This window comes from Solanum lycopersicum, chromosome 9 (assembly GCF_036512215.1).
Source record: "Solanum lycopersicum chromosome 9, SLM_r2.1".
In the NCBI taxonomy this organism is placed as follows: Eukaryota; Viridiplantae; Streptophyta; class Magnoliopsida; order Solanales; family Solanaceae; genus Solanum; species Solanum lycopersicum.
The window spans coordinates 39188729-39215172 of record NC_090808.1 but is presented as its reverse complement, the minus strand read 5'-3'; the positions used below and the strand labels follow the sequence as shown (position 1 = coordinate 39215172).

General features: G+C 35.7%; 2 protein-coding genes across 2 annotated transcripts in view; both read left to right on the top strand.

Annotated features, from left to right (window-relative positions):
- LOC104649277 (uncharacterized) overlaps positions 1 to 12248 on the top strand; it is a 43068-nt gene extending 30820 nt beyond the window's left edge. The window contains exon 6 of the mRNA XM_010328159.1: positions 12151 to 12248. Coding sequence (XP_010326461.1) covers positions 12151 to 12248 — 98 coding nt within the window. The remainder of the gene's footprint in view (positions 1 to 12150) is intronic.
- A 25-nt stretch (positions 12249 to 12273) lies between these two features.
- Positions 12274 to 13650, top strand: LOC138338506 (uncharacterized). The gene is made up of 2 exons (XM_069289472.1): positions 12274 to 12792; positions 13228 to 13650. Exons 1-2 carry the CDS (start codon positions 12274 to 12276, stop codon positions 13648 to 13650), a joined length of 942 nt encoding a protein of 313 aa, XP_069145573.1.
- The last annotated feature ends 12794 nt before the right edge of the window (positions 13651 to 26444 follow it).

Genomic DNA, 26444 nt, shown 5'->3' with positions numbered 1-26444 from the left:
GGGAGGGTATGAAACTTCTCTTACACATTGCACATGTGGCATCCTAAGGGATGATTCTAGTAGTATTTTTTGTATGATTAAGTTGATTACATGCTATGTTTGTCATGTTTTATATGATCTTATGAATAAAGCATGTCATGAATAAATATGATGTTATGTTGCATAACTGAAGTTGGTGACTTAATGTGATACTTAGCTTGGATAGGTTCATGGGATTCTATTTTTGGCATTGCATAAGTATTATTTGGGTTACTCATATGTAGGGTTAATATCATGTTGGGTTGACTTATGATGTTCTATTGTATGTGCATTTGATACTAAGCATGGATTTGACAAAATTGACCCTTTTTCTCATGCATTGATGATTTTTATGCATAGGAGCCATACTTAGAACATGTGGTTGGGACTAACCCATATTTCTTTCCTTTTCCCCAACATTGTAGGTTTCGTCTATTGAAGAACTTCTATGCAATTTTCAAGGAATACTTTGACATTTTCCCAAGTTATTGGTGAGTCCTCAAGTCCGACGATGATGCAACTTATCTTGATTTATAATAATTGGATATGTCTAATGTAATTGTTTGTTTCCTCATATTTTAGAGACTTTATTGTAAGCCTCTATGTGGCATATTGTACTAGTATACGGGCTATTCCCAAATTCTTATGCTTCTATGATAGATTGTTTATATGTGAGAAAATTATTAGACTACTTCATATGAATTGGTTATAATGCATAAAGGAGAAGTCTATGTAAACTTCGTATATACGATAAACAAGAAGTCTAAGTATACTTCACTATGCAAAAGTTTTAAATTTTCTGTGTTTTTTTACCTATGATATGCCATGATGTATAATAAGGGTTGTTTAAGTCCTCTTTGGGAATAAAGATGCAAGTTACGTCTAGGGGGTGCTCCCCGGTCATGACAAACTTTTTATCAAAGAATGAGGTTGAGTAATCTTAGGATTGACGTCTCACATAACCACGTCAATGTAGAGTCTTGTTCATAACTGTGAAGCGCTCCACACTTATGAATGAGAGGCTATGTGATAATTAAGAAACTTTAAATTTTTTTGTATTCCTATGTTGTGCCTCAACACTTTTAACTCTATGTTCCCTTTTCTTCTAATCTCTTTCTTTTGCTTATAGGTAATGAATATAACAAGGAACAACGCTAAAAGAGATGAAGAGGAGAAAGTGAATGATACGGTTCCCCTCAAGTTCCACAAAGCCTCAAGTTCTTATTGAAGAAGGGTCTATGTATAATGTTGAGTTAAGGGCATCCATTCATAGATTTAATAAATTGCTACCCACTCAAGTTGATATGGATACTACGGCTCAAGTGAAATCCAATGCAAACACCACCGGATCAAGGATAAGGGGTTTCACAATGATGAATCTTCCTACTTTGTTTGGCTCTTAAGTTATGGAGGACCTATTAGGGTTCATTGATTTAGTGTTGAAGGTGATAGATGTTATGGAGTGTCTCATCAAGAACAGGAGGAACTAACCTCCTATTAACGAAAAGATGTGGCTCAAGTTTTGTATGAGCAATGAAAGGATAAGAGGCCAGTTAGTTAAGTCTAGAAAATTGGGGGGGGGGGCTTTCAAGATGGCTTTCCTTGATAGGTTCTTTCTGTTGGATCTAAGGGCGAGGAAAATAAATGAACTAATCAATATTTGTCAAGGGTGTATGAGTGTGAAGGAGTATGACCTCAAATTCACTCAATTATCAAAGTATATTGTTACTATGTTGGCGGATTCTAGGGCTAAGATAAACAAATTTATCATGGGGATATCCGATAAAGTGGTTAATGTATGTAGGTTGGTTATGATAATTCCTATCATAGACATCTCTCGTCTTATGGTTAATGAAATATAAATTGAGGATCAAATCATTAAGCAACTGGGTAAGGAATGAGGAAACGGTCCGAAGAAGGAAATTTTTATAATTCTTAATTTGAGGTGCAAGATAAGCCAAGGTTCAATAAGAGTATCCCCAATGAAAGACCATCGAACATCCAAATGATCAAAAAAGGTAAAGGGTCTACACCCAAAACTCAAGAAGGGAAAATTAGTGGTTCCTATGATGGGAAGCCTAGTTGTGCTAAGTGTGGTGGGAAGAATGAAGGAAAATGTCTACCCGATACGGGAAATTGCGATAGTTTTGGTAAGAGTGGACACATGGGGAGGTATTTTACTTAGATAAAGGATCAAGGATGGGAAAAATTCTCAAGACCAAGAAAGTTCTCCCAATCCCGATGATCCTAAGAAGAATTGTTTCTATGCTCTCCGCTCTAGGGGTGATCAAGAGGAGCCTCCCAATGTTGGCACTAGTATGTTACAACTGTTTTCCATTAATCCATATGCTTTACTATATCACAGTTCAACCTTATCTGACATAACTCTTTTAGTGGCCATGAAGTTTAATAGGTTACCCAATGTTTTAATTGAACCTTTTTTTGGTTATTACGTCAGGAGGTGACTCCTATCACGCCCCGAGGTACCCCCGAGACGTGGACACAAAACCTAGGACCATAAGTGATCACAAAATAACCCTACTGGCATGATAATGAGCATACTAAACATAATAAACTGTTGCGGAAGCAAAATCATACTTAAAATGAAAAGATGGGGAATACCCATATTCTATAACTGAGATATTTGAAAACAATGAGTTTAATACAAAAGAAATATTAACTCAATACTAAGCTCAATCAAACTATGTCTGAAAATAGCCTCTAAACTAGACTACAAATACTGGTACAAGCCCCAGCTAAATATAGCAAAAACTGAAACTAAATGACTAAAGACTGAAATGAAACTCATGACTGTTGTCCTCGGAGAAATAGGACTCACCACTGAATCTGCTTAACTGGAGATCAGGAAATTGATCCATGCATGATATGGATGTTGAGAACCTGAACCTACATCACGAGAAGATGTAGCGCACGTATGCGTTAGTACTTGAAAGGTATTGAGCATGTAGGATAGAGTACAACTGAAATAAAACATAACTGAACAAGCACAAAAACAAGTATAATAATCTGAATGTGATGTGCTGATTTCTATGCTAATTGGATGCACTGACCAATTTATAACATGCTGAAACTGAATACTGAATATACTGATAAATGTCAATGCAGAGAGTCAGAATGAACTATGGGAGATACTAATAACCAATAATAAAATCACATGAGCTAAATGTGGAGTCCGATGTATACTCCCCATCGAGAGGACCCATTATACCCTACCAAAGGTAAAAAGGCATGTTGGCATGATAACTAAACTAATGGACCAAAAAGAAGACTTACAACCTACTTGGTTAGGTGTTCAGGGACTATTGGGTACACTAAACCTTGTTCAACTCAGTATTATCATACTCCAATGAATTTTGTAAATGAACTTATTATATCTGAGTTTCTGTATATACTGGATAGCTCGAAACTTAACATGCAACAAGAGAATGCAATAATTAATCTGGTAATTATGCATTTATGACTAAGGCATATATATCTGAAGTGTCTGAAATATATGACCTAGCATGTGTAATTCAAGAACTAAAGAAATACATAACTAGGGTTTTGAAATTCATGTGATAATCAGAGTAATAACATTATAATCTTATTTGGAACATATATTTAATAAATTCATGAAGTTATATCAAAGTTCTAGAAACCCTAGGTTTAATCAAGATAAGAGAATCAAAAAGTGACTTAAACAAAGGACCCAATGGGTGAAAGGAACCCACTAAGAAAACCCCACATACCTGGTGATGAAATCCACGGAAAAATAATGATGTTTCAGGGCTGGAACTGCTGGAGCTTGTGACATTCTTGAACTAGGGTTCTTGAGCTTTCTTTTCCTCTCTTTCTTCTAATTTTCTATGTTTTGATTTAATGATTTGACTTGGATATGTCTTAATTATGTTTTTAGGCTTAAACTAACAAAAATCCTATGATTTAGGATCAAAACGATGTAACATAGTGTTTAATCGGAGTGGGAAAGGTCAAAAAGACCCCTGGGAAGGTTGCTGTAGGGACTCACGACGGACAGGACTGACGGTCCGTCGTGCACCCGACGCCCCATTGTTGGGTCCGTCGTGAGAGTTTGTTCGACAGGCCATTACTAAAATGGCCATAACATTTTACTCGGAGGTCTGATTTTAGCAAAGTCGGTGGCTATGGAGATATAATTCAATTATCTATTTGTAGGTGGGTCGTGTGAGATCTAATTCATTCAGTTCCAAGAGTTATGATCATTTTAAGTAGACCCAACTGCATTTCCCCTAAACAGGCTGAAAATTTTCCATCAACGGACCATAGGTCCACCTACGAACCATGCTGGTCATCCATAGCTCTTGTCATAGATTGGTTGAAGGAGTCTTGATCGTCGGTCACGGACTACGGACCATTTTTTGACCTACGGACCATAATTCTTTCCGTCATCCAAGACTTAACCAATTTTTCTAGGCTGAAAATTTTGGGAGTTTCTAATCCCATCGACGGTTGTGCAGTATAGATCGTGGTTCATGCTACGGTCTTTCGATTCTACCGTTGGTAGCACCTGTAGATTTTTCTGAAAAAACTAATTTTTGGTATGTTTTGTCTGAGAGGTGTTACAACTTTGTTATTGCTAAAAGAGTCCATAGGAGTTTTCCCATAATATTTCCCTATAGAATTACATTGGTAGATTCGGTCGACATTTATATGTTGGATGTTGATGTCATATTGGGGATGGATCAGTTACATGCTTTTTTTCTTCTTCTGATTGTGAAACAATGGTAGTTAGGTTCCAATTTTGTAATGCATTCGTCCTAGAATTGGAGGGGGTGACTCAATCCCTAGAGGTCAAATTATTTTATGACTAAAAACTTCTCAGATGATCTCTAAGTGGTGTCTTTACCATATTGTGAGGGTGAAGGACCTTGACTCTGACGTTTCTTCATTAGAGTTGGTAATCGTATGGAAAGATTTATGGAAGTCATTCCCGATGACTTGCCCAAAATTCCTTCCGAATGTGAAATAGACTTCGATATAGACTTGTTACGGAATACGAAGCCATTATTAATCCCTCCTTTCCAGATGGCTCTGGCCTAGTTGAAGGAGATAAAACTTCAACTCAAAGACTTACTAGACAAAGGTTTCATATAAACTAGTATTTCACAATGGGGAGATCAAGTTTTGTTGTAAATAATAAGGTTGGATCCCTTTATGATGTGAATTGATTATCATCAACTAAAAAAAGGTCATCATAAAGAACAACTATCCTCCACTTAGTACCGACAATTTTTTTATCGATAATTTTTTTGATCAACTTGAATGGGCAAGCTACTTTTCAAAAATTAATTTGAGGTCAGGTATCACAAACTTAGGGTGAACTATGAAGACATACCAAAATGAGTTTCTGAACTAGGTATGGTCATGATGAGTTCCTACTGAAGTCCTTTAGTCTAACTTATGCCCCGGTGGCTTTTCTTGACTTTATGAATAGAGCATTCCAGGATTACCTTAATTCCTTATTAATTGTCTTCATTGATTATATCTTGGTATATTCTAAGAGTGAGAATGAGCATATGGGTCACTTAAGAGTTCTACTTCAAGTCCTCAATGTACATACTCCTTACCAAGTATAGTATATGTGAATTTTAGTTGAGAAGGGTTTCATTTATTAGTCACATTATCTCAACTAAGAGTATTGAGGTAGATTCGAAGAATACGAAAGCGGATAAGAATTTCCTAGACCTTTGAAACCCAACTGATATACAAACTTTCTTAGAATTAGTTGGGTATTATAAGAGGTTCTTTTTGATGGTTTTACATCCATTGACTACCTTAACCCAAAATTATACTAAATTTGAGTGATAGGAAGCTTGTCAAATGGCTTTCTAAGAGTTGAAAGACAAGCATACCTCAGCTCTTGTGTTAACCTTACCGGAGGGTACTCAAGGGTTTATAGTATATTTTTATGTTCCTCAAGTTTTCTTAGTTGGTGTCGTCATGCAACATTGTAAGGTTATAGCATATGCCTCTATGAAATTCAAGGTGCATGAGAAGAATTACCCAACTCAAGATCTTGAATTGGTGGCCGTACTGTTTGATTTAAAAATATGGAGGCATTACTTGTAATGTGTCCACGTGTATGTATTTACAGACCACAAGAGAATTCAATATATATTCACTCAAAAGGATTTGAATCTTTCACAAATAAGATAGTTGGAAATCTTCAAGTACTATGACATGAGTATTCTCTACCAGCCCAACAAGGCCAATGTGTTTGCGGATGCTCTAAGTCGAATGTCAATTAAAAGTGTAGCACACGCCCCAATTATAAGAAAAGGTAGGTGAAGAAGGTCTATAGATTGGCTCCATCGGGTTTTCGGTTAGATGATTCTTCAAATGGAGTGTTATGTCAAAGCAAAACCTTGATACTCTATGATAGAGTAGAAGGAATCGATCCTTAGCAAGTTCAATGAGGCCTTATTCCAAGGAGGAGATGAGGTACTTAGGTACCAAGGTTGATTATGTGTACCGGATGTGTATGGTCTAAGGGGTAAAATTTTTTAATAAGCTCATTTCCAGATATTTCATTCATCCCAGTGCCACAAAAATCTATGGTGATCTTTGAGACATATATTTTTCGGATGGTTTGAAAAGGGACATAGTAGAGTTCTTGGCTAAATGTCCTAATTGTCAACAAGTTAAGGTCAAACATCGAAGCACTGGTGGTCTAACTCAAATAATGGATGTTCCTACTTTGAAGTGGAAATAAATTAATGTGGACTTCATTTTGGGGTTGCCTCAAACCCAAGCGAAAAATGACTCAATATGGGTTATTGTTGACAGATTGACAAAATACACTCACTTTATCCCCGTTAAGTCTACCTATTCTGCAGAAGAGTATGCAAAAAAATATATTAATGAGATTGTGAGTTTATATGGTATTCCTTTGTCCATCATCTCGTATAGAGGTTCTCAAATCACTTCAATTTTTTGGAGGTCTTTTCAAAAAGGGTTAGGTAGTTAAGTGAAACTAAGCGCCGCTTTTCATCCTCGTACAGATGGTGAAGTGGAACATAGAATTCAAAACTTAGGAGATATGCTACGACCTTGTGTAATAGATTTCAACGGTAATTGGGACAATCACCTTCCCTTGATTGAGTTCTCCTATAATAATAGCTACGATTTGAGTATTTCCATTGAACCATTTGAAGCATTCTATAATAGGAGATGTATGTCTCTAGTTGGGTGGTTTGAGGTAGGATATTCTTTACTTGTTAGTCCCGAGATAATCTATGAATCTTTCAAGAAGGTTCATGATAAGGGATAGGTTGAAAACAATTTATAGTCAGCAAAAGTGGTATGCAGACAATACTATAAGAGACCTTGAATTTGAAGTGAGTTATATGATATACTTAAAAATTTAACCCATGAAAGGGTGATGGGATGTGGTAGGAAAATAAAGTTTAGTCCCCCGTATGTGGGTCCTTATAAGATAGTGAAACAGGTTTTGTAGTTTCTTATGAGTTAAAGTTACCAAGTTAACTAGCCCTGGTTTATACCGTATTTCATGTCTCTATGCTTAAAAATGTTTATTGGCGACCCCGTATTTATTCTTCTGATTGAAAGGTTAGGTGTGAATAAACCATTCTTATGAAGAGGTTCCGGTTAAAATTCTAGATTGCCAAGTCAAGAAGTTGAGGAACAAAGAGGTCATCTTCGTAAAATTCCTATGGAGAAACCACCCAATCGAGGGAGCAACATGGGAGGCCTAGGCCGTTATGAAGTTCCACTATCCTCATCTTTTTCCTCAACATTCCAACACATGTTCAGGTTAGTAATCCTCTTAAAATAAAAGAATGAATAATTTCAATTTAATTTTCTTTTCTACTATGTGCATACTATTGGTAAGGTTCATGTTAAAAATGAGTTTTCATGAGAAAGGTTTGTTTCGCTTTACTTGCACTTATTCATGTTATATGTATATTTGCCTTTATGAAATTGTAATACCTCTAAAATGACTTAGGTTAATCTAGAGTCTAACCTTTTTTCATGATGGTATAAAGTTATAAAATGGTCTATAATGTGCTATTGAGGCAGTGTCTAGAGTTTTAGGTGATTTAAAAGTGTAACATTGAGGGATGACCAAGAAGTTCAATGACTAAGTCAACTATGTGACTATCTGTGTTTCATGAGATAATGAAGTCATTATATGAGTTAATATAGTGTTTATAGTCTGTGTGTCATGTTTCATGATGTTTGGAGGCGAACGTCCAAGAACCTCCATGATATTTGGAAGGTTTGCCTTCAAACGACCTTGTGTGTCTATGCATGTCTCGTCAAGTTTTACATGTTTATTTCTGATGACATTCATATGAGAGGTCCTAAACTCATATATTAACATATTTGAGTTTGAAACGTTTGGGCAAACATCCCCAAGGACGATCTAAAGGTCCTTGAGGAAAGGACCCTTCAAGACTTCTCAAGCTGTCAAAAACCAAATCGACACCCAATGGCTCAATAGTTTAGGGGGCGTAGGTGGAATCATAGGAATGAGAAATTCCAATCCAAATACAATCCTCATTGCAATACCATGGACCAACAATACGGTCCGTTGGTTAAGAGACGGGTCATCGATGGCCATCTGTCTGTGAGGACCGCCTCCTTACGCAGTTCACTTATAAGTTAGGGGTGAAGTTGTAAATTCACCCCTCGTCCAAATAAGATAAAGGGCATTTACTTAGGGTCATTTGGGTATTAAAAACATTTTTATATTCCTTTAACACTTAAAAGATTTCATTCTACAAAATCAAAACCCATAATCCCTTGGAAATTCTCTAGAACTCCATTGGAGCAAAAACTCAAGGAAGGGCTTGGATTGGAGACTTGAGTTGAGATTATTCATAAAATTAGAGCATTTTATTTATTGAGGTATGGTTTTTGATCCTAGAAACTCTATTCATGAAGGATCTCAAATTGAAAGAAGTTTTCTAAAGTTTTCAAAGATGAATTGTCCAATTTTATGATCCATCCATGGGTTCTTGCATTAAAGGATTTGAAGCATTGAATATTGATTGAATTATTTTAAATAAGATGATTTTAATAAGTTATCCTATGAACCTATATAATTGATGAACCCTAGTTTCTGACTACTTTATGGGTTAAGTGATTTGGACTTAATGCTTATGAATTTTTGTATAGTTTCTTGTGGTCTATTGATTGATGTAACAATTATATTTAATTTATATCTAGGTTGTCTTAGATTGATGAATATTTATTGAATTGACCTAATCTCATTGAGTATCATACTTTTTATATTGAATTGATATTCATGTCCATGGGTAAGCTCCTTATGGTATTGAATTGGATAATTTAACATTGGATTGAAGTGTTGAGAATGGATTGGTGGTACGCTTCCCTAATTCTATTTATTTTATTTTTCAGTAGAATTCAATTATGTTGTGACTGGCATGGTCCACTTATGATGGCGCTCCTATGTAACAGTCCAGAAAATGTACTTGTCTAGTGAAGAGTCTATTAGGTTTTAAGAATATGTATTGGGGTACATTCCAGAAAATGTACTTGTCCAATGCCCAATATTGAGTAATATTGGGAATGTTAGAGAATATTTGCTTAAGGGTGTTAGACGATTTCTATGAATTAACAAGTAACTTAAGATATACTTTGATGTTCAAATTCTCCAATCCAAGCTTTTTTAGGAATTGTACCTGCAATGAAGACCTTAATTAGCTTAAGTTGAATTAGTAAATATTCATTTCATAAGACATAGACTCACTTTTATCCATAGAAACCCTCGAGTGAAAAAGAAAACAGTAAACAAACGTGAGAAAAATAGAAAAATTACTCTTAATTCTCCTTAGGTGATTTCAAGGCAATTCTTTAAGATTTTCGTGCAAAGTACAGGGTGATCTTTGTAGATTCGATTCTACAATAAGGTATGGGTTTTCTTTCTCGAATTCCTTTGCCAGGAGGCTTTTCAAAACTTTTTGAACTCAAGAAAAACCGAAACTAGGGTTGTTCCCAATGAAATTGTCGAATGTTCATCTCCCTATTTTCGATTCTAGTAATGTGTATAATGCAAATATCGACTATGTTATTGGTATATGGTGCTAACTTATTATAATGTGTTGGTTCTTTGATTTTGATAATGTCGAATGAGACCTATAGCTTATATCTGTATTATTAGAGTATCACTTACATGAGATATGAAATATTGTAATGCCAAATTGTGTTTTAGAAGATGAAAATGTTAAAAGTGAGCTTGCTTAAAATAATGAGATTACTATAGTATATACATGAAGTTTATTGACTTGGATAGTGATAATATTATTACAAGTGTTTAGTAAAAGTTTGGGTTATGGCAATAAATTGGCCAATAATATTATTTCCAAAATATGATATAGAATTGGCTAATGACTAAGTTATACCAATCTTACATGGCCAATGTAAATTATTATTTTTTTTCTAGGGCCAAATACATGTTTTTATATTGACTTGACAAAATGTAATTCCAATAACTCATAACCTAGGGTATGCCAATGATTGGTGAAAGTCCCAATATACCCTATCTAAATGAACTTTTGAACATAGTAGCACATTGAATAAGTCCTTATAACTTTCATAAAGAATGTTACAAGACTGCCAAATAGCATTGAACAAGATAAGGTTAGTAATGAAATAACTAAAAGTTTATGAATTATGAATTTGACCTAGAATGGGGGTGTTAAAGGAAGTGAGACAAGTCTCACTTGAACATAAACAATTATATCAAAGATACTCAAATAAGAGGGTTTTAGAAATCGTGAGACAAGTCTCATTCACACCATAATGATAATTTATGGTTTAAGTTCACATTCATCAAATATAGAAAGGGATCAAAAGTCGTCAATTGAGCTTAGAATACCTCATACTATAAGTAAGCTTCCATAATGTATGATTCAACTCTAAAAGTTTTAAAGTATGATAAATTTAGATAAGCACCAATAGACTAGTAATGAGCTTGTGAAAGCACATGTTAGCCTCATGAGATGAGACTACACACCAAGGTTTATAAGGGTCTCCAATACTCCAAGTCTTTGAACTATGTCTCCAGCATAGGTTACTATCTAGTGGATCCACTTATGAAAGCTAGAAAGTATTCAGTTTCTCTTTGGCCAGTGAACCACCTCTTTTTACTGTGGTGAAGACACTGGATTTCATGTTACCTCACATAATCTATCTCAGTTAATGCTAATGTTTTCTTTAAGAAAGTAATTAATTAATAAAGAAACAATGAGTTCAAATGTGGATAAGCCATTTGAAAAATGGCATGTTGCTATGGGAAGAACTTTCCTTGATCATGCATAGTCCTTATGCGTTTATGTGCATACACCCATTATTATTACAAGTGTGTACTAACCTATATAAACCTACTACTTTTGTAGGTGCAGATCCTTGAATAAGTTTGAAGATCAGCTGAAGCAGTATGGACTAGTACCTCCAAACTTTTGTAGGTCCTCTTGAGTTCGAGGAAACCTAGGCTTTGTATTTTAGCTTTAGTAGATTAGACATATCAAGTGCATGTTGTCCCTAGAATTTCCTTTCAAATATTTGTTCAAGCTTTTGTATTAAGGTCAGTTCAGAAACTATTAATTATATTATGAATTCTCCATCTTAATTGTTCAATCTGTTAATAGATGGTGGCTTATTTTGAGCTGTAAGTATATCACTCTTATGCAGAAATTATATGAAGTCTAAGTACACTTTAGTAAAGTTAAAAAGTTTTAAATTTTCCGCTAAATTTAAATGTCTGATTGTGATTAAAGCTAAATGGAGGCTTGTCTGCGTCCTATGAGAGGTTAAGGACGCTGGTATCATCTAATGTCTATGATCCGGGTGTGACAAACTTAATATCATAGCATGAGGTTAAATTAACTATGAACTAGGGCTCAAAATAACCATGTTGCATAGTTTCTAGCTTATGGTTGTGAAGTGCACCAAAACCATGATTTAGAGACTTAGTAATGTTAAGAATCTTCCCTTCTTTACTCTTTATCGTGTTGTGTTGAGTTTTGAATTTTGTGTCATTGTAGTATCTAACTTCCTTCTTGTGTGTGCGCATTGAAAAATGAACACAAGAAGAAATCCAGGCAGGAGGAGTTGGAGAAGCAGCTGCTTGGGTAAACCAAGCTCCTCCTCAAGCTCCAGTTGCTGGAGTCCAAGTTCCTATCAACAGCTGTGTTGACAAATGAAGAAGTGAAACCAGCATTGGTTCAGATGTCCCAATCCATCACTGCTCAAGCACATGCTATCACAGCCCAGGCCACTAGAGAGGCTTCTCCAAGGGAGAACCCACATGCTAGCACAATGGCTAGCAGACTGAAAGATTTCACCAGGATGAATTCTCCAGTGTACTTCGGGTCCAAAACCAATGAGTATCCCCAAAAGTTTGTGGACGAGGTTAGTAAGATTATCTGTGCAATTGGTGTTAATGAAGAGGAGAAGGTTGAGTTGAATGTATACATGCTCAAGGATGTGGCTCAGGTATGGTACAAGATGTGGGTAGATAGCCGAGCACTAGGAGAAGTCCCCATCACTTGGGACATTCTTAAGACTGCATTCATGGAGAGGTTCTTTCACAGAGAGCAGAGAGAGGATAAGGTTGAGGAGTTCATAAACATACGCCAGGGAGATATTTCTGTCAAGGAATACTACTTGAAATTTGTTAAACTTTCCAAATTTGCTTCTTCCCTGGTGTCCAGTAGCAGGGATGAGCTGAGCAGGTTTTTGACTTGTGTATTGGACGATCTAGAGGAGTAATGTTGGGCATCCATATTGCATGATAACATGGACCTTGAAATGTTGATGGTACATGAACAATAGGTGGAGGAGAGTCATTTGAGGAAGAGAGAGTGAGATGCAAAGAAGCCTAGGCCCTCGGATCAGGCTGGTTCTAGCACTGGTAGGACTTAATTTGCATTCCAAGGCAATCCCAAGTTCAAGAAGGGGAACCAGCACTAAGTTGCTAATACTCTTTCAAGGAACACTAATGACAAAGGCGACAAGTCTGACCCCAAGAAGGGCAATGATAGAGATGCCTAGCATGATATAAATTCGTGTAGTAAGTGTGGCCGTTTGCATTGAGGTGAGTACATGGTAGGTTCTAATGCTCGCTATGGGTGTGACAAGAGTGGGCATATGATCAAGGACTGCCCACATGTGAAGAATTAGGTCAAGGAAGATACTCTGCCTCGGCCTAATCCTACTGCTGCAGCCGAGCCTCTCAAGAGGAATAGGTTTTATTCTTTGAAAGGTAGAGAGGAGCAGGAAAAGTCAACTGATGTGGTCATTGTTACCTTGCATGTCCTTTCTTTTCCTGTGTATGCATGGTTAGATCCAGTATCCATTTTGTCTTTTGTTACTCCTTTAGTAGCTAGTAAATTTGACTTGCTTTCTGAGATCTTGCATGAACATTTTCTGGTGAGTACTCCCATAGGAGACAACATTAGAGCTGAAAGAGTATATAGAGATAGCCCAATAACTGTTCTTGATAGATTTACCTATGCTGACCTAATAGAATTAATCATGCTTGACTTTGATATAGTTTTTGGTATGGATTGGCTCCATAAATGGTATGCTGCCATAGATTGTTGAAACAGGGTAGTAAGGTTTCAGTCTCTGAATAAGTCAGAGCTTGAATGGGAAGGGCATAATTCAAATCCAACAAGCTAATTAGTTACCCATCTCAAAGCCAATAAGACATTATCTAAGGGGTATTTATACAACTTAGTAAGAGTCAATGACTTAGAACATAAAGTTCCTTCAATAGACTCTGTTTCCATGGTGACTGACTTTCAAGATGTTTTTCAAGAGGATTTACCAGGAACCCCTTCTGAACGCGAAATTGACTTTGGTGTTGACTTAGATCCCAACACTAAACAAATTTCCATTCCTCCTAATAGAATTTCTCCAGTTGAACTGAAAGAGTTGAGGTTGCAGTTAAAAGATCTACTTGATAAGGGCTTGATCCAGCCGAGCATATCCCCAAGGGTGCTCTAGTGTTGTTCGTTAGGAAAGAGGATGGAACCCTTAGAATGTGTATCGATTATCCGAAACTCAATAAAGTCACTATAAAGAACAAACACCCTCTTCCCAAAATTTATAATCTATTTTATCAGCTCCAAGGTTCAAGTTTCTTTTCTAAAATAGATCTCCGGTCATGGAATCACCAGCTTAGAGTGACACAAGAGGACATTCCTAAGACTACCTTCCATACTAGGTATGGTCAATTACGAGTTCCTTGTCAGGTCATTTGGTCTCACTAACACACCAGCCGCGTTTATGGACCTTATGAATAGGGTCTTTCATGAATACATTGATTCTTTCGTCATAGTATTCATATATGAAATCCTCATACACTCTAAGACTAGAGAAGAGCATGAAAAACATTTGAGAATAACATTGCAAGTACTTAGGGAACATCATTTCTATGCAAAATTCAGCAAATATGAGTTTTGGCTGAGATCAGTGACCTTCCTTTGTCATGTTATGTTCGATCGGGGTGTAGAGGTTGATGCAAAAATGATTGAGTTCATAAAGAACTGGTCGAGACCCCTCACTCCTATATACATCTAGAGTTACTTGGGTTAGGCTAATTACTATCGCCAGTTTGTTAAGGGTTTTTCTTTTATTGAGGCTCTACTGACAGCTTTAACAAAGAATAAGGCAAAGTTTGAGTGGTCTGAAACTTGTAAAAAGAGCTTCAAAGAGCTCAAAGATCGACTCACTTCAGCCCTAGTTCTCACAATGTCGAGGAGTGGTAAAGGGTATGTGGTGTACTGTGATGCTTCTCGAGTAGGTTTAGGATGTGATCTGATGTAGGATGGCAAGGTGATTGCATATGCATCAAGACAGTTGAAAATCCACGAGAAGAATTACCCTACCCATGATCTTCACTTAGTTATTGTGGTATTTGCGTTAAAACTTTTGAAACAGTACTTATATAGTGTATATGTTGATGTATTTACTGACCATAATAGTCTTCAGTATGTTTTTACATAGAGAGAATTGAATCTTCGTCAAAGAAGATGGCTAGAACTACTTAAGGATTATGACATGAGTGTCCAATATCACCCATGTAAAGACAACGTAATGGACGATGTTTTGAGCTGATTGAGTGTGGGAAATGTGTCTCATATTGATGATTAAAAGAAGGAGCAAGTTAAAGAGGTACACCAATTAGCTATGTTAGGTGTGCGGCTTGTAGATACACCAAGTGGGGGGTTTTCAGTTCATTCCAGTTTTGAATCCTCATTTGTTGTATATGTTAAAGATAGGATACATCTCGACACAGTACTCGTGGAGTTGAAAGACTCTTTGTTGAGTAAGCTGAATGAATTATTCTCCCTAGGGGGGATGGTGTGCTTAGATACCAGGGCATATTGATAATCTGAGACCTACAATTATTGTAGAGGCTCATGGCTCCAGATATTCCATTCATCCAGGTTTCACAAAGATGTATCATGATATCAAGGAAATCTATTGGTGGGAAGGTATGAAGCGAGATACTTCTGATCTTGTAAAGGAGTGCCCCAATTGCCAACAGGTTAAGGTGAACATCTTAAGCCTGGAGGTTTTACCTAGTCGATTAAGATCACAACATGGAAGTAGGAAGCAATTAATATGAACATTGTGGTTGGTCTTCCTAGGACAAGGAAACTTCATAATTCCATTTAGGTCAGTGTTAACAGGATTACTAAGTCTACTCACTACAATCCTGTGAAGTCTACATACAGGGGCGAAGATTCTGCCAAGCTGTATAGTAATGAGAGAATGAGGTGTCATGGGATCCTTTTATCTATCATTCCGGATAAGGGAGCCCAAGTCACTTCTCACTTCTGGAGATCGTTCCAAAGAGCTTGGGAACACAAGTGAAGCTTATTGATACTTTTCATTCCACACGGGTGGACAAGCAGAAAGTACCATTCAGACCCTTGAAGACATGCTTAGAGCATGTGTTATTGACTTGAAGGGGAGTTGGGATGATCACTTGCAAATGATTGAGTTCTTTTATAAAAATAGCTACCATTCCAATATTGGAATGGCACCTTTTGAAGCACTGTATGGAAGGAGATGCAGGTCTCGAGTTGTATGGCTTGAGGTAGGAGAGTCTTCTACCCTTGGACCTGAGATCGTACATGAAGCTATGGAAAAGGTGTGAATGATTATGGGTAGATTGGCTACTTCTTATAGTCGTCAAAAATCCTATGTTGATAACAGGAAGAGGGCTCTTGAGTTCGAGGTAGGTGATCAAGTCTACCAGAAAATTTCACCCATGAAAGGGGTTATAATGTTTGGCAACAAAGGAAAGTTGAGTCTGAGGTATATAGGTCCTTATGAGATCTTACAATACGTCGGGAATGTTTCCTCTAAATTGAAGTTACCAAATGACTTGGCTTATGTTCATCTAGTGTATCATGTTTCAATGCGTAAAAAGTGTCTAGGTGATCCATCATCCATCTTGCCTGTTGAGGGGTTAGGAGTCAACGAGAAACTTTCTTATAAAGAGGTTCCAGTTGAAATTTTAGATCGCAAAGTGATGTAGCTGAGGATCAAGGAGGTTGAAACTGTAAAGGTGTTATTGATGAACCACCTCGTTAAGGGAGCAACAGGGGAAGCTCAGGCAGACATGATATCCCGTTACCCACACTTGTTTACTTCTTGAGGTTATATATACTTTTCCTAAGTATGATTCTGTTTTTGAAACTCTTGATTTTTGTGCATTAGTCGGTTTTGGTGTTTTAAGTCCATAATTGTGTGTTTTATACTTGTACTATATGAGTTAATATGAGTTCATGCTTGCATTCATGTTGCTGTTTTTGCATAGCGTTGACATGATTTTTGTGTCGCATGAGTTGTGATATGCATTGAGTTAAAGTGAGATTGAGAAGGAAGTTCCTCAATCTCATATATGAAGCTTCAGATAACCTTTGAGTGATGTGCATCATCCAGAGTAAGTTGTGAATCAGATATTCACAAAAAGCAAAGTTTTAAGAATGTTGATGTGTTTTTTCAAAAATACCCTCGCTGATTAAAAATGATGTGTAGTGTTATTCGCGGATTAATGTTCCTAAGGGGGGATAATGTACATTCCAGAAAATGTACTTGTTTAGTGAAGGTTCTATTATGTTTTAAGAATATGTATCCGGGTATATAGGCATCTCAATGGACATATTGAGTAATATTGGGCATGTTAGAGAATATTGGCTTAGGGTGTTAGCCAATTTATATGTATTAACAAGTAACTTAAGATATAATTTGATGTTCAAATGCTCCAATCTTAGCTTGTTTAGGAATAGTACCTGTAATGAAGACCCTAAGCTAATCGCTATAAATTCGTAGCACAATAGGTACGAGACATCCAAATGTCAAGCGTAGGTACCATAGCACATGATCCTTTAAAATGATCATGTAGATTAAGTAGTGCTAAAGGATAGAGTAAGGATCCTTGGGACAAGAAATTTGTAGAAACACATGTGCAAGCACATGTTCTACCGGCCGAGAGACCAAGAAACCAAGCCCAACTGATTCGATTAGGACAGGAGGGGGAACACGCGCGTCGGATCAAGACACGTGGGACCTAGCTTCCTAACCAATTCTAGTCTCTAACTAACTTACCTAACAAGCTAACTAACCCAGGACTAACTAAAATAAACAACCTATTGTACCCGAAATCTTAAGACCTAACAAAGTGACACTAGCCGAGTAACTAACTAAAGACACATCCTAGTACCTAATCTAGGATGGTCCAAAGGAGTTGGTTATGGTCCTAGTGACTTAGCGGTACTTAAGTAATTACCTTGGTCTCTTAAGTTATTAAATTACCAACTTAATTAAATAATGTAAATTTATGGTCCAACCCGAACCCTTAGCAAATTTTCAGAACTTATTTAAGTCAAATGCTCTCCTATTTTTAGTCATTGTAGGAGAGGCATTTTGGTAATTAGATAATTTATTTATTTAATCAAATTAATTAGCCTAATTTGAATTAATTAAGCAATTCCTAAGACTTGGACTCACGTTTATCCATAAAAACCCTCGATTCAATTAAACAATAAGGTATGGGTTTTCTCTCTTTTGTTCCTTTCCTAGGAGGATTTTCAAACATTTTGAACATAAGAAAAACAAAAACTAGGGTTGTTCCCAATGAAATTATTGAATGTTCATCTCCCTAGTTCTCTCTATTTCCAATGTTAGTAGTATGTAAAATGAAAATCTCGAGAATGTTGTTGGTATGTAGTGCTAACTGATCATTATGTGTAGGTTTCTGTGATTGGATAATGTCGAATTATACTTATAAGTTAGATCCATATGATTAAAGTATCATTTACATGAGATGAGAAATATTGTAATGCCAATTATGTTTGAGAAGATGAAAATATTAAAAGTTGGCTTGCTTAAAATAATGAGATTACTATACTATATACATGAAGTTAATTGACTTGGCTAGTGATAATATCACGACAAGTTTTTAGTGAAAGATTGGGATATGCCAATAAATTGGCCTGCAATATTATTTCCTAGATATTATACAGAATTGGCTAATGACAAAGTTATACCAATCTTATATGGAAAATGTAAATTATGATTTTTCTTCTAAGGACAATAAATGTTAAAAATTGACTTGACAAGATGTGACTCAATGAACTTATAACCTAGGGTATGCTAATGATTGGGACAAGTCCCAACATACCCTCTCTAAATGAACTTGTGAACATAGTAGCATATTGAATAAGTCCTTATAACTTTCATAAAGAATGGTACAAGACTACCTAATAACATTTAACAAGATAAGGTGAATAATGAAATAACTAAAAGCTTATGAGTTATGAAATTGAGCTAGAATAGTCTGTTAAAGGAAGTGACACAAGTTTCACTTGCACCTAATGAGCTTGTGAACGCACATGTATGCCTTATCAGATGAGACTACCACCAAGGTGGATAAGGTTCTCCAAATTCTTCTATTCTTTGAAATATGTCGCTAGCATAGGTTACTATCTAGTGGATCCACCTACGAAAGCTAGGAAGTATTTGGTTTCAGTTTTGCCGTTGAACCACCTCTTTTCAGTGTAGGGAAGACACTGGATTTCTTGTTAGCTCACATTATCTATGTCGGTTAATGATAAAGATTTCTTTAAGAAAGTAAGTAAGAAAGAAAGAATGAACTAGGAAGATGAGGGGTGTTCAGATAGGATGCACAAAGGGTGAAGGTTAGACTAAGTAATGATGTAAGTCATTCTTAGTCATTGCACAAAAAGATCCCAATGTCTTAAAAGAATATTCTAAGTCAACCTAGCATGTTAAACGTTACCATGAGATCAAATAAGAAAATATGTATGTTCAAAGTGATCTAAGTGAGCAAAAGCATAAGTATATCAAATCATCATTGTTTGATAAGAATGAAATTTTAAAAGTTATTGTTTTATGCCAATAAAGGGAGCAAAACATAATGATTCATCAATTGGAGAGTGAATATATGCCTCAGCATCGTTATATTATGCAAATGATCAACTAATTGGCATAGCCAATAAAGATTGACTTATAAAGAATTCATGCCCAATTTAACAAGAGTGGAAAGAATAACTTGTGAGTAGGGTAGTAAAATCATTTCCTTAGTGTTTTTGATTGACTACTTGATTCATTGTTGTAATTGGACTACATTGAAACATTGAACTCGTAAGTAAAACATTGTATCAAAGTATTACATTGAACTACACAACAAAAAGAAAAAAAGACTAAAAAATAAACAAAAGTCCGGGAGAGGGAGCTCTCGGCCTAAGGGAGAGCAAAAATATTAAATATTGCTTGAGTTGTTCTAGAATTATGTTCATGATTCCAAGGTGTTATATTCATATAGAAAATGAGTTATATTATTTAAATGAATGAAAATATGTGATATTCATATCATGGTTCATAAATATCCAATTAGGAAAGTGAAGTGACTTCACTTTCCAAAAATGGCATGTTGCTATAGGAAGAGTTTTCCGTGATCATACATAGTCCTTATGTGTTTATGTTCATACACCAATACTTAGTACAAGTGTGAAACAATCCATATACAATTACTATTTTTAAAGGTGTAAGTCCTTGAAGAAGATTGTAGATCAGTTGAAGTGGATTGGACTAGTACCTCCAGACTTTGGTAGGTCCTCTTGAGTTCAAGGATGCCTACAATTTATATTCTAGCTTTAGTAGATTAGACATAGCTAGTGGATTTTGTACCTAGTGTTTCCTTTCAAACATTTTTTCAAGCTTTCGTATTAAGGCCAGTTTTGCAACTATTAATGATATTATTAATTCTCCATTTCAATTGTTCAATTTGTTAATAGATGGTTGTTTATTTTGAGTTGCTAGTATATCACTCTAAATTATATGAAGTCTAAGTACACTTCAGTAAAGTTAAAAAGATTTAAATTTTACTCTAAATTTGACTATTTGATTGTGATGAAGGCGAAGAATAGGCCTGTTTGCGACCTTTGAGAGGTTAACGACGCCGGTCTCAACTAGAGTCTAGGACCAGGGTGTGACATTCTATGTGCTTTACTTGCAATTGATGTGGCCTTGTTGGCGTTACTTTATGTGTTATGATGATCATAGCCTTGTCGGCAATACTTAAAGTACTATGATATTTTGTGTATTTTATTTATTTGAAGTATGAAAATATCTATCTACATGTGGTTAATGTAAAGCATGTGTTCTTTCTTTGTATGTTATGAGATCATGTAAACTATGACTATATGCTTATATGTGTAGTCTTATATGTTGATGATGATTGATCCTACTTGACTATATGAGTTGTTATGGCTATATTGATAACGATATGGTAATATATAGGATGACATAAAGATGAAAAGGGTCATTGCTAAGCGCTTCAAAGAATGATATGTTATATGTGATAAAGTAAATAATGTATTGTATTTTTTTGGTAGACTTGTGTCCCTTACTTGATACATCTATGGATGATATGTGAATACTATATGTCTTGATTAGGTAGGCTTATTACAGCCTTGTCATGTATCAGTGAATGATATGTGAGACCTTAAATGATGTTAAAAAGGTCATGTATGTGGAACCTTACACATAGTGGTAAGGTTATGAATGTTGAAGTCGAAGAGTCGTAATGGTATCCTTCATGTAAAGGATGATGGACATAGAAGTGATTGGCTGGGACGACATCATAGGAAAGTCATAATGAGCTATCATAGTCGCCATTGAAAGGTAGCCCTAGTTGACCTCTTTGGTGAGGTGAATGTGATTTGGTTTTGAACTAGAAAAGGAACCTCTTCATTTGATCCTTTAGTGTCAATTACTCTATGAGAAAAAAGGCTAGCACCGACTGATTATGTCATAGAAAGTAGCCCTACTTGAGAACGATACTAGAGTACAATGTAACTCTACTTGAGAATTAAACTCGAGTGCATAAAATTCCTTCATATTCCTTAACCATGTCCCTACACAGGATGTATCCTGGTTCTACCCTTGGCAACTAGAACACCCTTATCATAGTATCTAACCTAACTAGAGTCATTCTTAAGACTTATCTAGGTAAGATATGAAGTTTCCATTCCTATGCCCCCTTCACACATTAACAAGATAACCCTTAACTACTCTAGAAAAGCAATTAGTCATTTCACATGCTTTCTTAGGGGATTGTAGGGTGTAGCAATGATACAAAGTTTCCATTCCTATTCCCCCTTCACACATTAACAAGATAAGACTTAACTACTCTAGAAAAGTATTTAGTCATTTCACATGCTTTCTGAAGGGATTGTAAGGTGGTCGCTACATAAATCACTAAAGTGAGACTTAGATTTATCTTTGGTAGAATGTTCATGTGTTTGGTGTCTTGTAAGTGTGTTCATCTCATTATATATGGTCTTAAGGATCATTTAGGAGTGCCTAGAGAGGTTGTATGGGAGGTATCTCGTTGTCTTACTTAATTGTGTCTTAAGATAACTTGTAGTGAGGGTATTGCATGTTCGGAAGAGTTCCTTGTAAAGTTGAGAAACATCACTTTAACCATAAGAAATAGTCATTGTAAAGTGACATAGTTCACTACAAGGATATGTATAAATGAACTAAATTACTTAATGTTATCATATGTGTTTGAATGATGTTAAATGTTGTTCTTATGATTATGTTATGATATTTAAGTTAAAAAGATGCATATTTCCAATAAATGTTTGTTTTCTTGATTTTATGCATTATGTAGTACATAATACATGTTTTTGTACTAATTCCACACTATTATCTATCTATATAATGGTTGGTAGGTGAGGAGCATTTCGGAAGAAGGACATGGATTGTAGCATCATTAAAGTGAAGTTGAAGTATGTCCTCATTTGACTCGAGGGCATAAGAAGTCTTTTATTTCCTTTATCGAAGTGTTGTAATAGACTAAGTATTTATATATTTTGAAATATGGGCCCTATCCCAAGTATTATCGTTTCTAAGCATTGATGAGATTGAGATTTTGTAATTGCTATGATTTCTAATGAAAGATGTTTTAAAGATATTCTAATGTTTTGTGAAAAGTTTTAATTGAGCACTACTTTTCATTATGTATATACGATGAATGATACAATAAGGGCTTGTACAAGACCTCCAAGAGGTCAAATATGCCGGTTGCGTTCCGAGAATGACATATCTTCTAGGTGTAGTTTCGGGATGTGTCAAGCTTGGTATCAGATTATAGGTTATGAAAGTAGACTTAGGAATCAAAAGTTCTCATCAAGTCACATCTAGTAGAGTCTTGACCATTGGTGTGAGTCGCGACACATCTATGGGCGAGAGTTTATAGGACGATAGAGGTCAACTTCTTTTCTACTCTTATGTCATGCCGTAGAGTAAAGGTTATGCGTACTCTTTTCATATGGTTTTTCTTTGTGTTTTTACGAAGATGAATACGAGAAGGACACTGGCTATGAGTTTTGAGGAGAATGATGTGAATGAGGAGATTCCTTCTCACGTTAAGCAAGTTGAGCAAGTTCCTCGAGGTGCTCAAGATGATCGAGTCCCTATCATGGGTGGAATTAATGGTGTTCTTGTGGCTCCTCGAAAATTTATTAATGGAGAGATTAGATAGGATTTACTTACTTCCGCTCGATCTTTAACTACCCATGTGAATATGGGAATTGCACCTAGAATATATGTTGTGGAGAGAACTATGACCTTTAGGATGGGAGAAATTGTGATGATGAATCCTCCTATATTTCTTGGCTCTGAGGTGGGAGAGGATCTCCAAGAGTTTATTAATGAGGTATATTCTAAAGTGCATGTTATAAGAGTGACTTCTAGAGAGAAAGCGGAGTTTGATTCCTATCAATTGATGAAAAGACAATAGGTCGGTTGAGTCGGGTACTATTGAGTGGAAATAATTAAAGGAAGTTTTTCTTGGAAAGTACTTTCCCCTGAAAGCATGGAGGTTAAGGTAAAGGTGTTTATTAATCTCAAGCAAGGCAATATGAGTGTTGAGGAATACCATTTGAAGTTTTATATGTTGTCTAAATATGCTTTGTTCCTTGGGTATAACTCTAGGGATTAGATGAGTAGGGTCATGATGGGTTTCACCGATCTAATGAGGGTAGAATGACGTACGGCCATACTATATGATGATATGACCCTAGTTAGACTCATGGTGTATGTCTAATTCATTGAAGAGTCGAAACATAGGAGGATGTCTAGAAACTTGAAAAGGAGTGGTTCTAGTGATCATGATCAACCAAAGTCCAAGAAGAGGGCTCAAACTCAAGAAAAAAGTAGGAGCGCTAAGGTGAAATTTGAGAGAGGAGGTGGTTCTCAAAATAAACAGCCTACATGTGTCACTTTTGGATAAAGGCACTATGGGAAATGTCTAGCCGGTACTAGTGGTTGCTTTGGTTGTGGTAAGGATTATCACTAGGTGAGAGATTGTCCTACCATTGCGGCTAGAGGAAGGGAGGGTAAACAAGTTGGTCCTAAGGTTCCAAAGCATGATGCTCCATATAAGAGGTGTTTCTTGCACTCCAGACTAAAAGAGCAAAGCCTGATGAGGATGAGGATGATGGTAAGTTCTTGTATATATTTAGTGGTATGAGTTACTTATAAGTGGGGGAGTATTGTGATTAAATCAGTTTTTATTGATTGACTTATCTCTTCTATTCAACTCAACCTTGAGAGTAGAAAGTCATAGAACTATGTTGAATGCGCATTGTCTTTATGGGTCTTGTTGAAATTAAATTTCATTGATTCCTTCCATTGTGCATTTTAAGATGTTATATTTATGTTGAAATATGTCTTTTTGTGGTTCTACATTGCATAGTAGCATGTTTCCATCATGAATATGCCTAAAAGATGCATTTTTGGAAAAATTGCATAATTCACTATAATGCAATACCAGTTCATTGTAAGAATTTTAGAAAAATGACTAATTCATTGTTTGGTATAACATTATTTTAATGTAGTTATAATTTACATATATGAGTATGATATTGAATATAATATGAGTTTTTGCTATTTGGAATGAAACATGTTTGTTTTATAGCATAATGAGTTATAGAATTTATTCTAGTTTCTTATTGTTTTGTGATTCTCTATATAATGTTAAATTGATGTTATCTTATATGTTTCTATTGTATGATATGTTATTTAGTATGATCATAAGTTAAAAATTGAATCTCTATTCTTGGAAGTGTTCGTAGAGTGGCTATTGTCATTCGAGGATTACTGCTGTCCGAGTGAGGGAGATTGTAATACCTCGAAAATGACTTAGGCGAATGTAGAGCCTAATATTTTTTTCATGATGGTCAAATTTCCTAAATTGATCTATAATGTAATATTGAAGCAGTGTCTAGAGTTTTAGATGATTTTAAAGTGAAACGCCAAGGGAAGACCAAGATGTTCGACCACTAAGTCACTTATCTGCCTAATATTGTGTTTCATGATTTAATGAGTTCATTATATGACTTAATATAGTATTTATAGGAAGTGTGTCAAGTTTCGTGAATTTTGGAGGTCAAACGTCCAAGAACGTCCATGACGTTTGAAAGGATTGCCTTGAAACGACTTTCTGTGTCTATGCATATTTCGTCGAGTTTTACCTGTTCGTTTTGTATGAAATTCATGCTAGAGGTCCTAAACTCTCTATACTAACATATTTACGTTGGAAATGTCTGGGCAAACTACCCCAAGGATTATCCAAGTGTCCTTGAAGAAGGACCCTTCAAGATTTCTCAAGGGAGCATAAGAATGGTCACTTCGTATCTTACCTAGATAAGTCCTTACAATGACCCTCATTAGGTTAGATGGTTGATTATGTATATATTATCTAAGCCTTAGGTATTCCTAAGGATTATTTAGGTAAGCTTGAAGAGGTCAATCATGGACGTTATCGTCTTGATTTACTTAAGTCTTTTGATAGCCTTTGGGAGGAGAATGTAATATTATCTATATCATGATGTATTAAGGGAGAATTATTCTATATAAGTAGTGTACAAGATTGCTTAAGTGTGTTTGTGTAAGGGACTTTATGGGGTGTTGCTTCACAACTCACTCAAATTGAGACTTAGAATCGCCTTTAGTAGAAGGATATCATGTTCATTTGTTTTGTGTCTTGTAAGTGTGTTGATCTCAGTATATGTGGTCTTAACGATCATTTAGGTGTGCCAAAAGAGGTTGTATGGGTGGTCTCTCTTTGTCTTACATAAGTGAGTCTTATGATAGTTTGTCATGACAGGATCGCATGCTAGGAGGAGTTCCTTATGAAATCGAAAAACTTCATTTTAACTTTAAGAAATAGTCACTGTAAAGTGACATAGTTCACTGTAAGGATTTGTATAAATGAACTAAATTTCCTAAATTTTATATTATATTTTTCTAAGTTTTTAAATGTTGTTCTTATGATTATGTTATGATATTTAAGTCAAAAAGATGCATATTTCCAATAAATATTTGTTTCATGATTTTATGCATTATGTCATACTTAGTAAATGTGGTTGTACTAATTCCATGCTTTTATCTATCTCTATAGTGGTTGGTAGCTGAGGAGCATTTAGGAAGCAAGACTTGGATCATAGCATCATTCAAGTGAAGTTGAAGTATGTCCTCATTTGACTCGAGGGCGTAAGATGTCTTTTATTTCCTTTATTGAAGTATTGTAATATACTAAGTATTTCTATATTTTGAAGTATGAGTTGTGTACCAAGTATTCTCGTGTCTTAGTTTTGATGAAACTGAGACTTAGTATTTTCTATGATTTCAAATTAAATATGTTATTAAAGATACTCTTATGCTTTGTGAAAAGTTTTATTCCGCACTACTTCTCATAAAGTATATGTGATGCACGATAAAAAAGGGCATGTACAAGACTTTCGAGAGGTCAAGTACGCCAGTTGCATTCCAAGAATGTCATA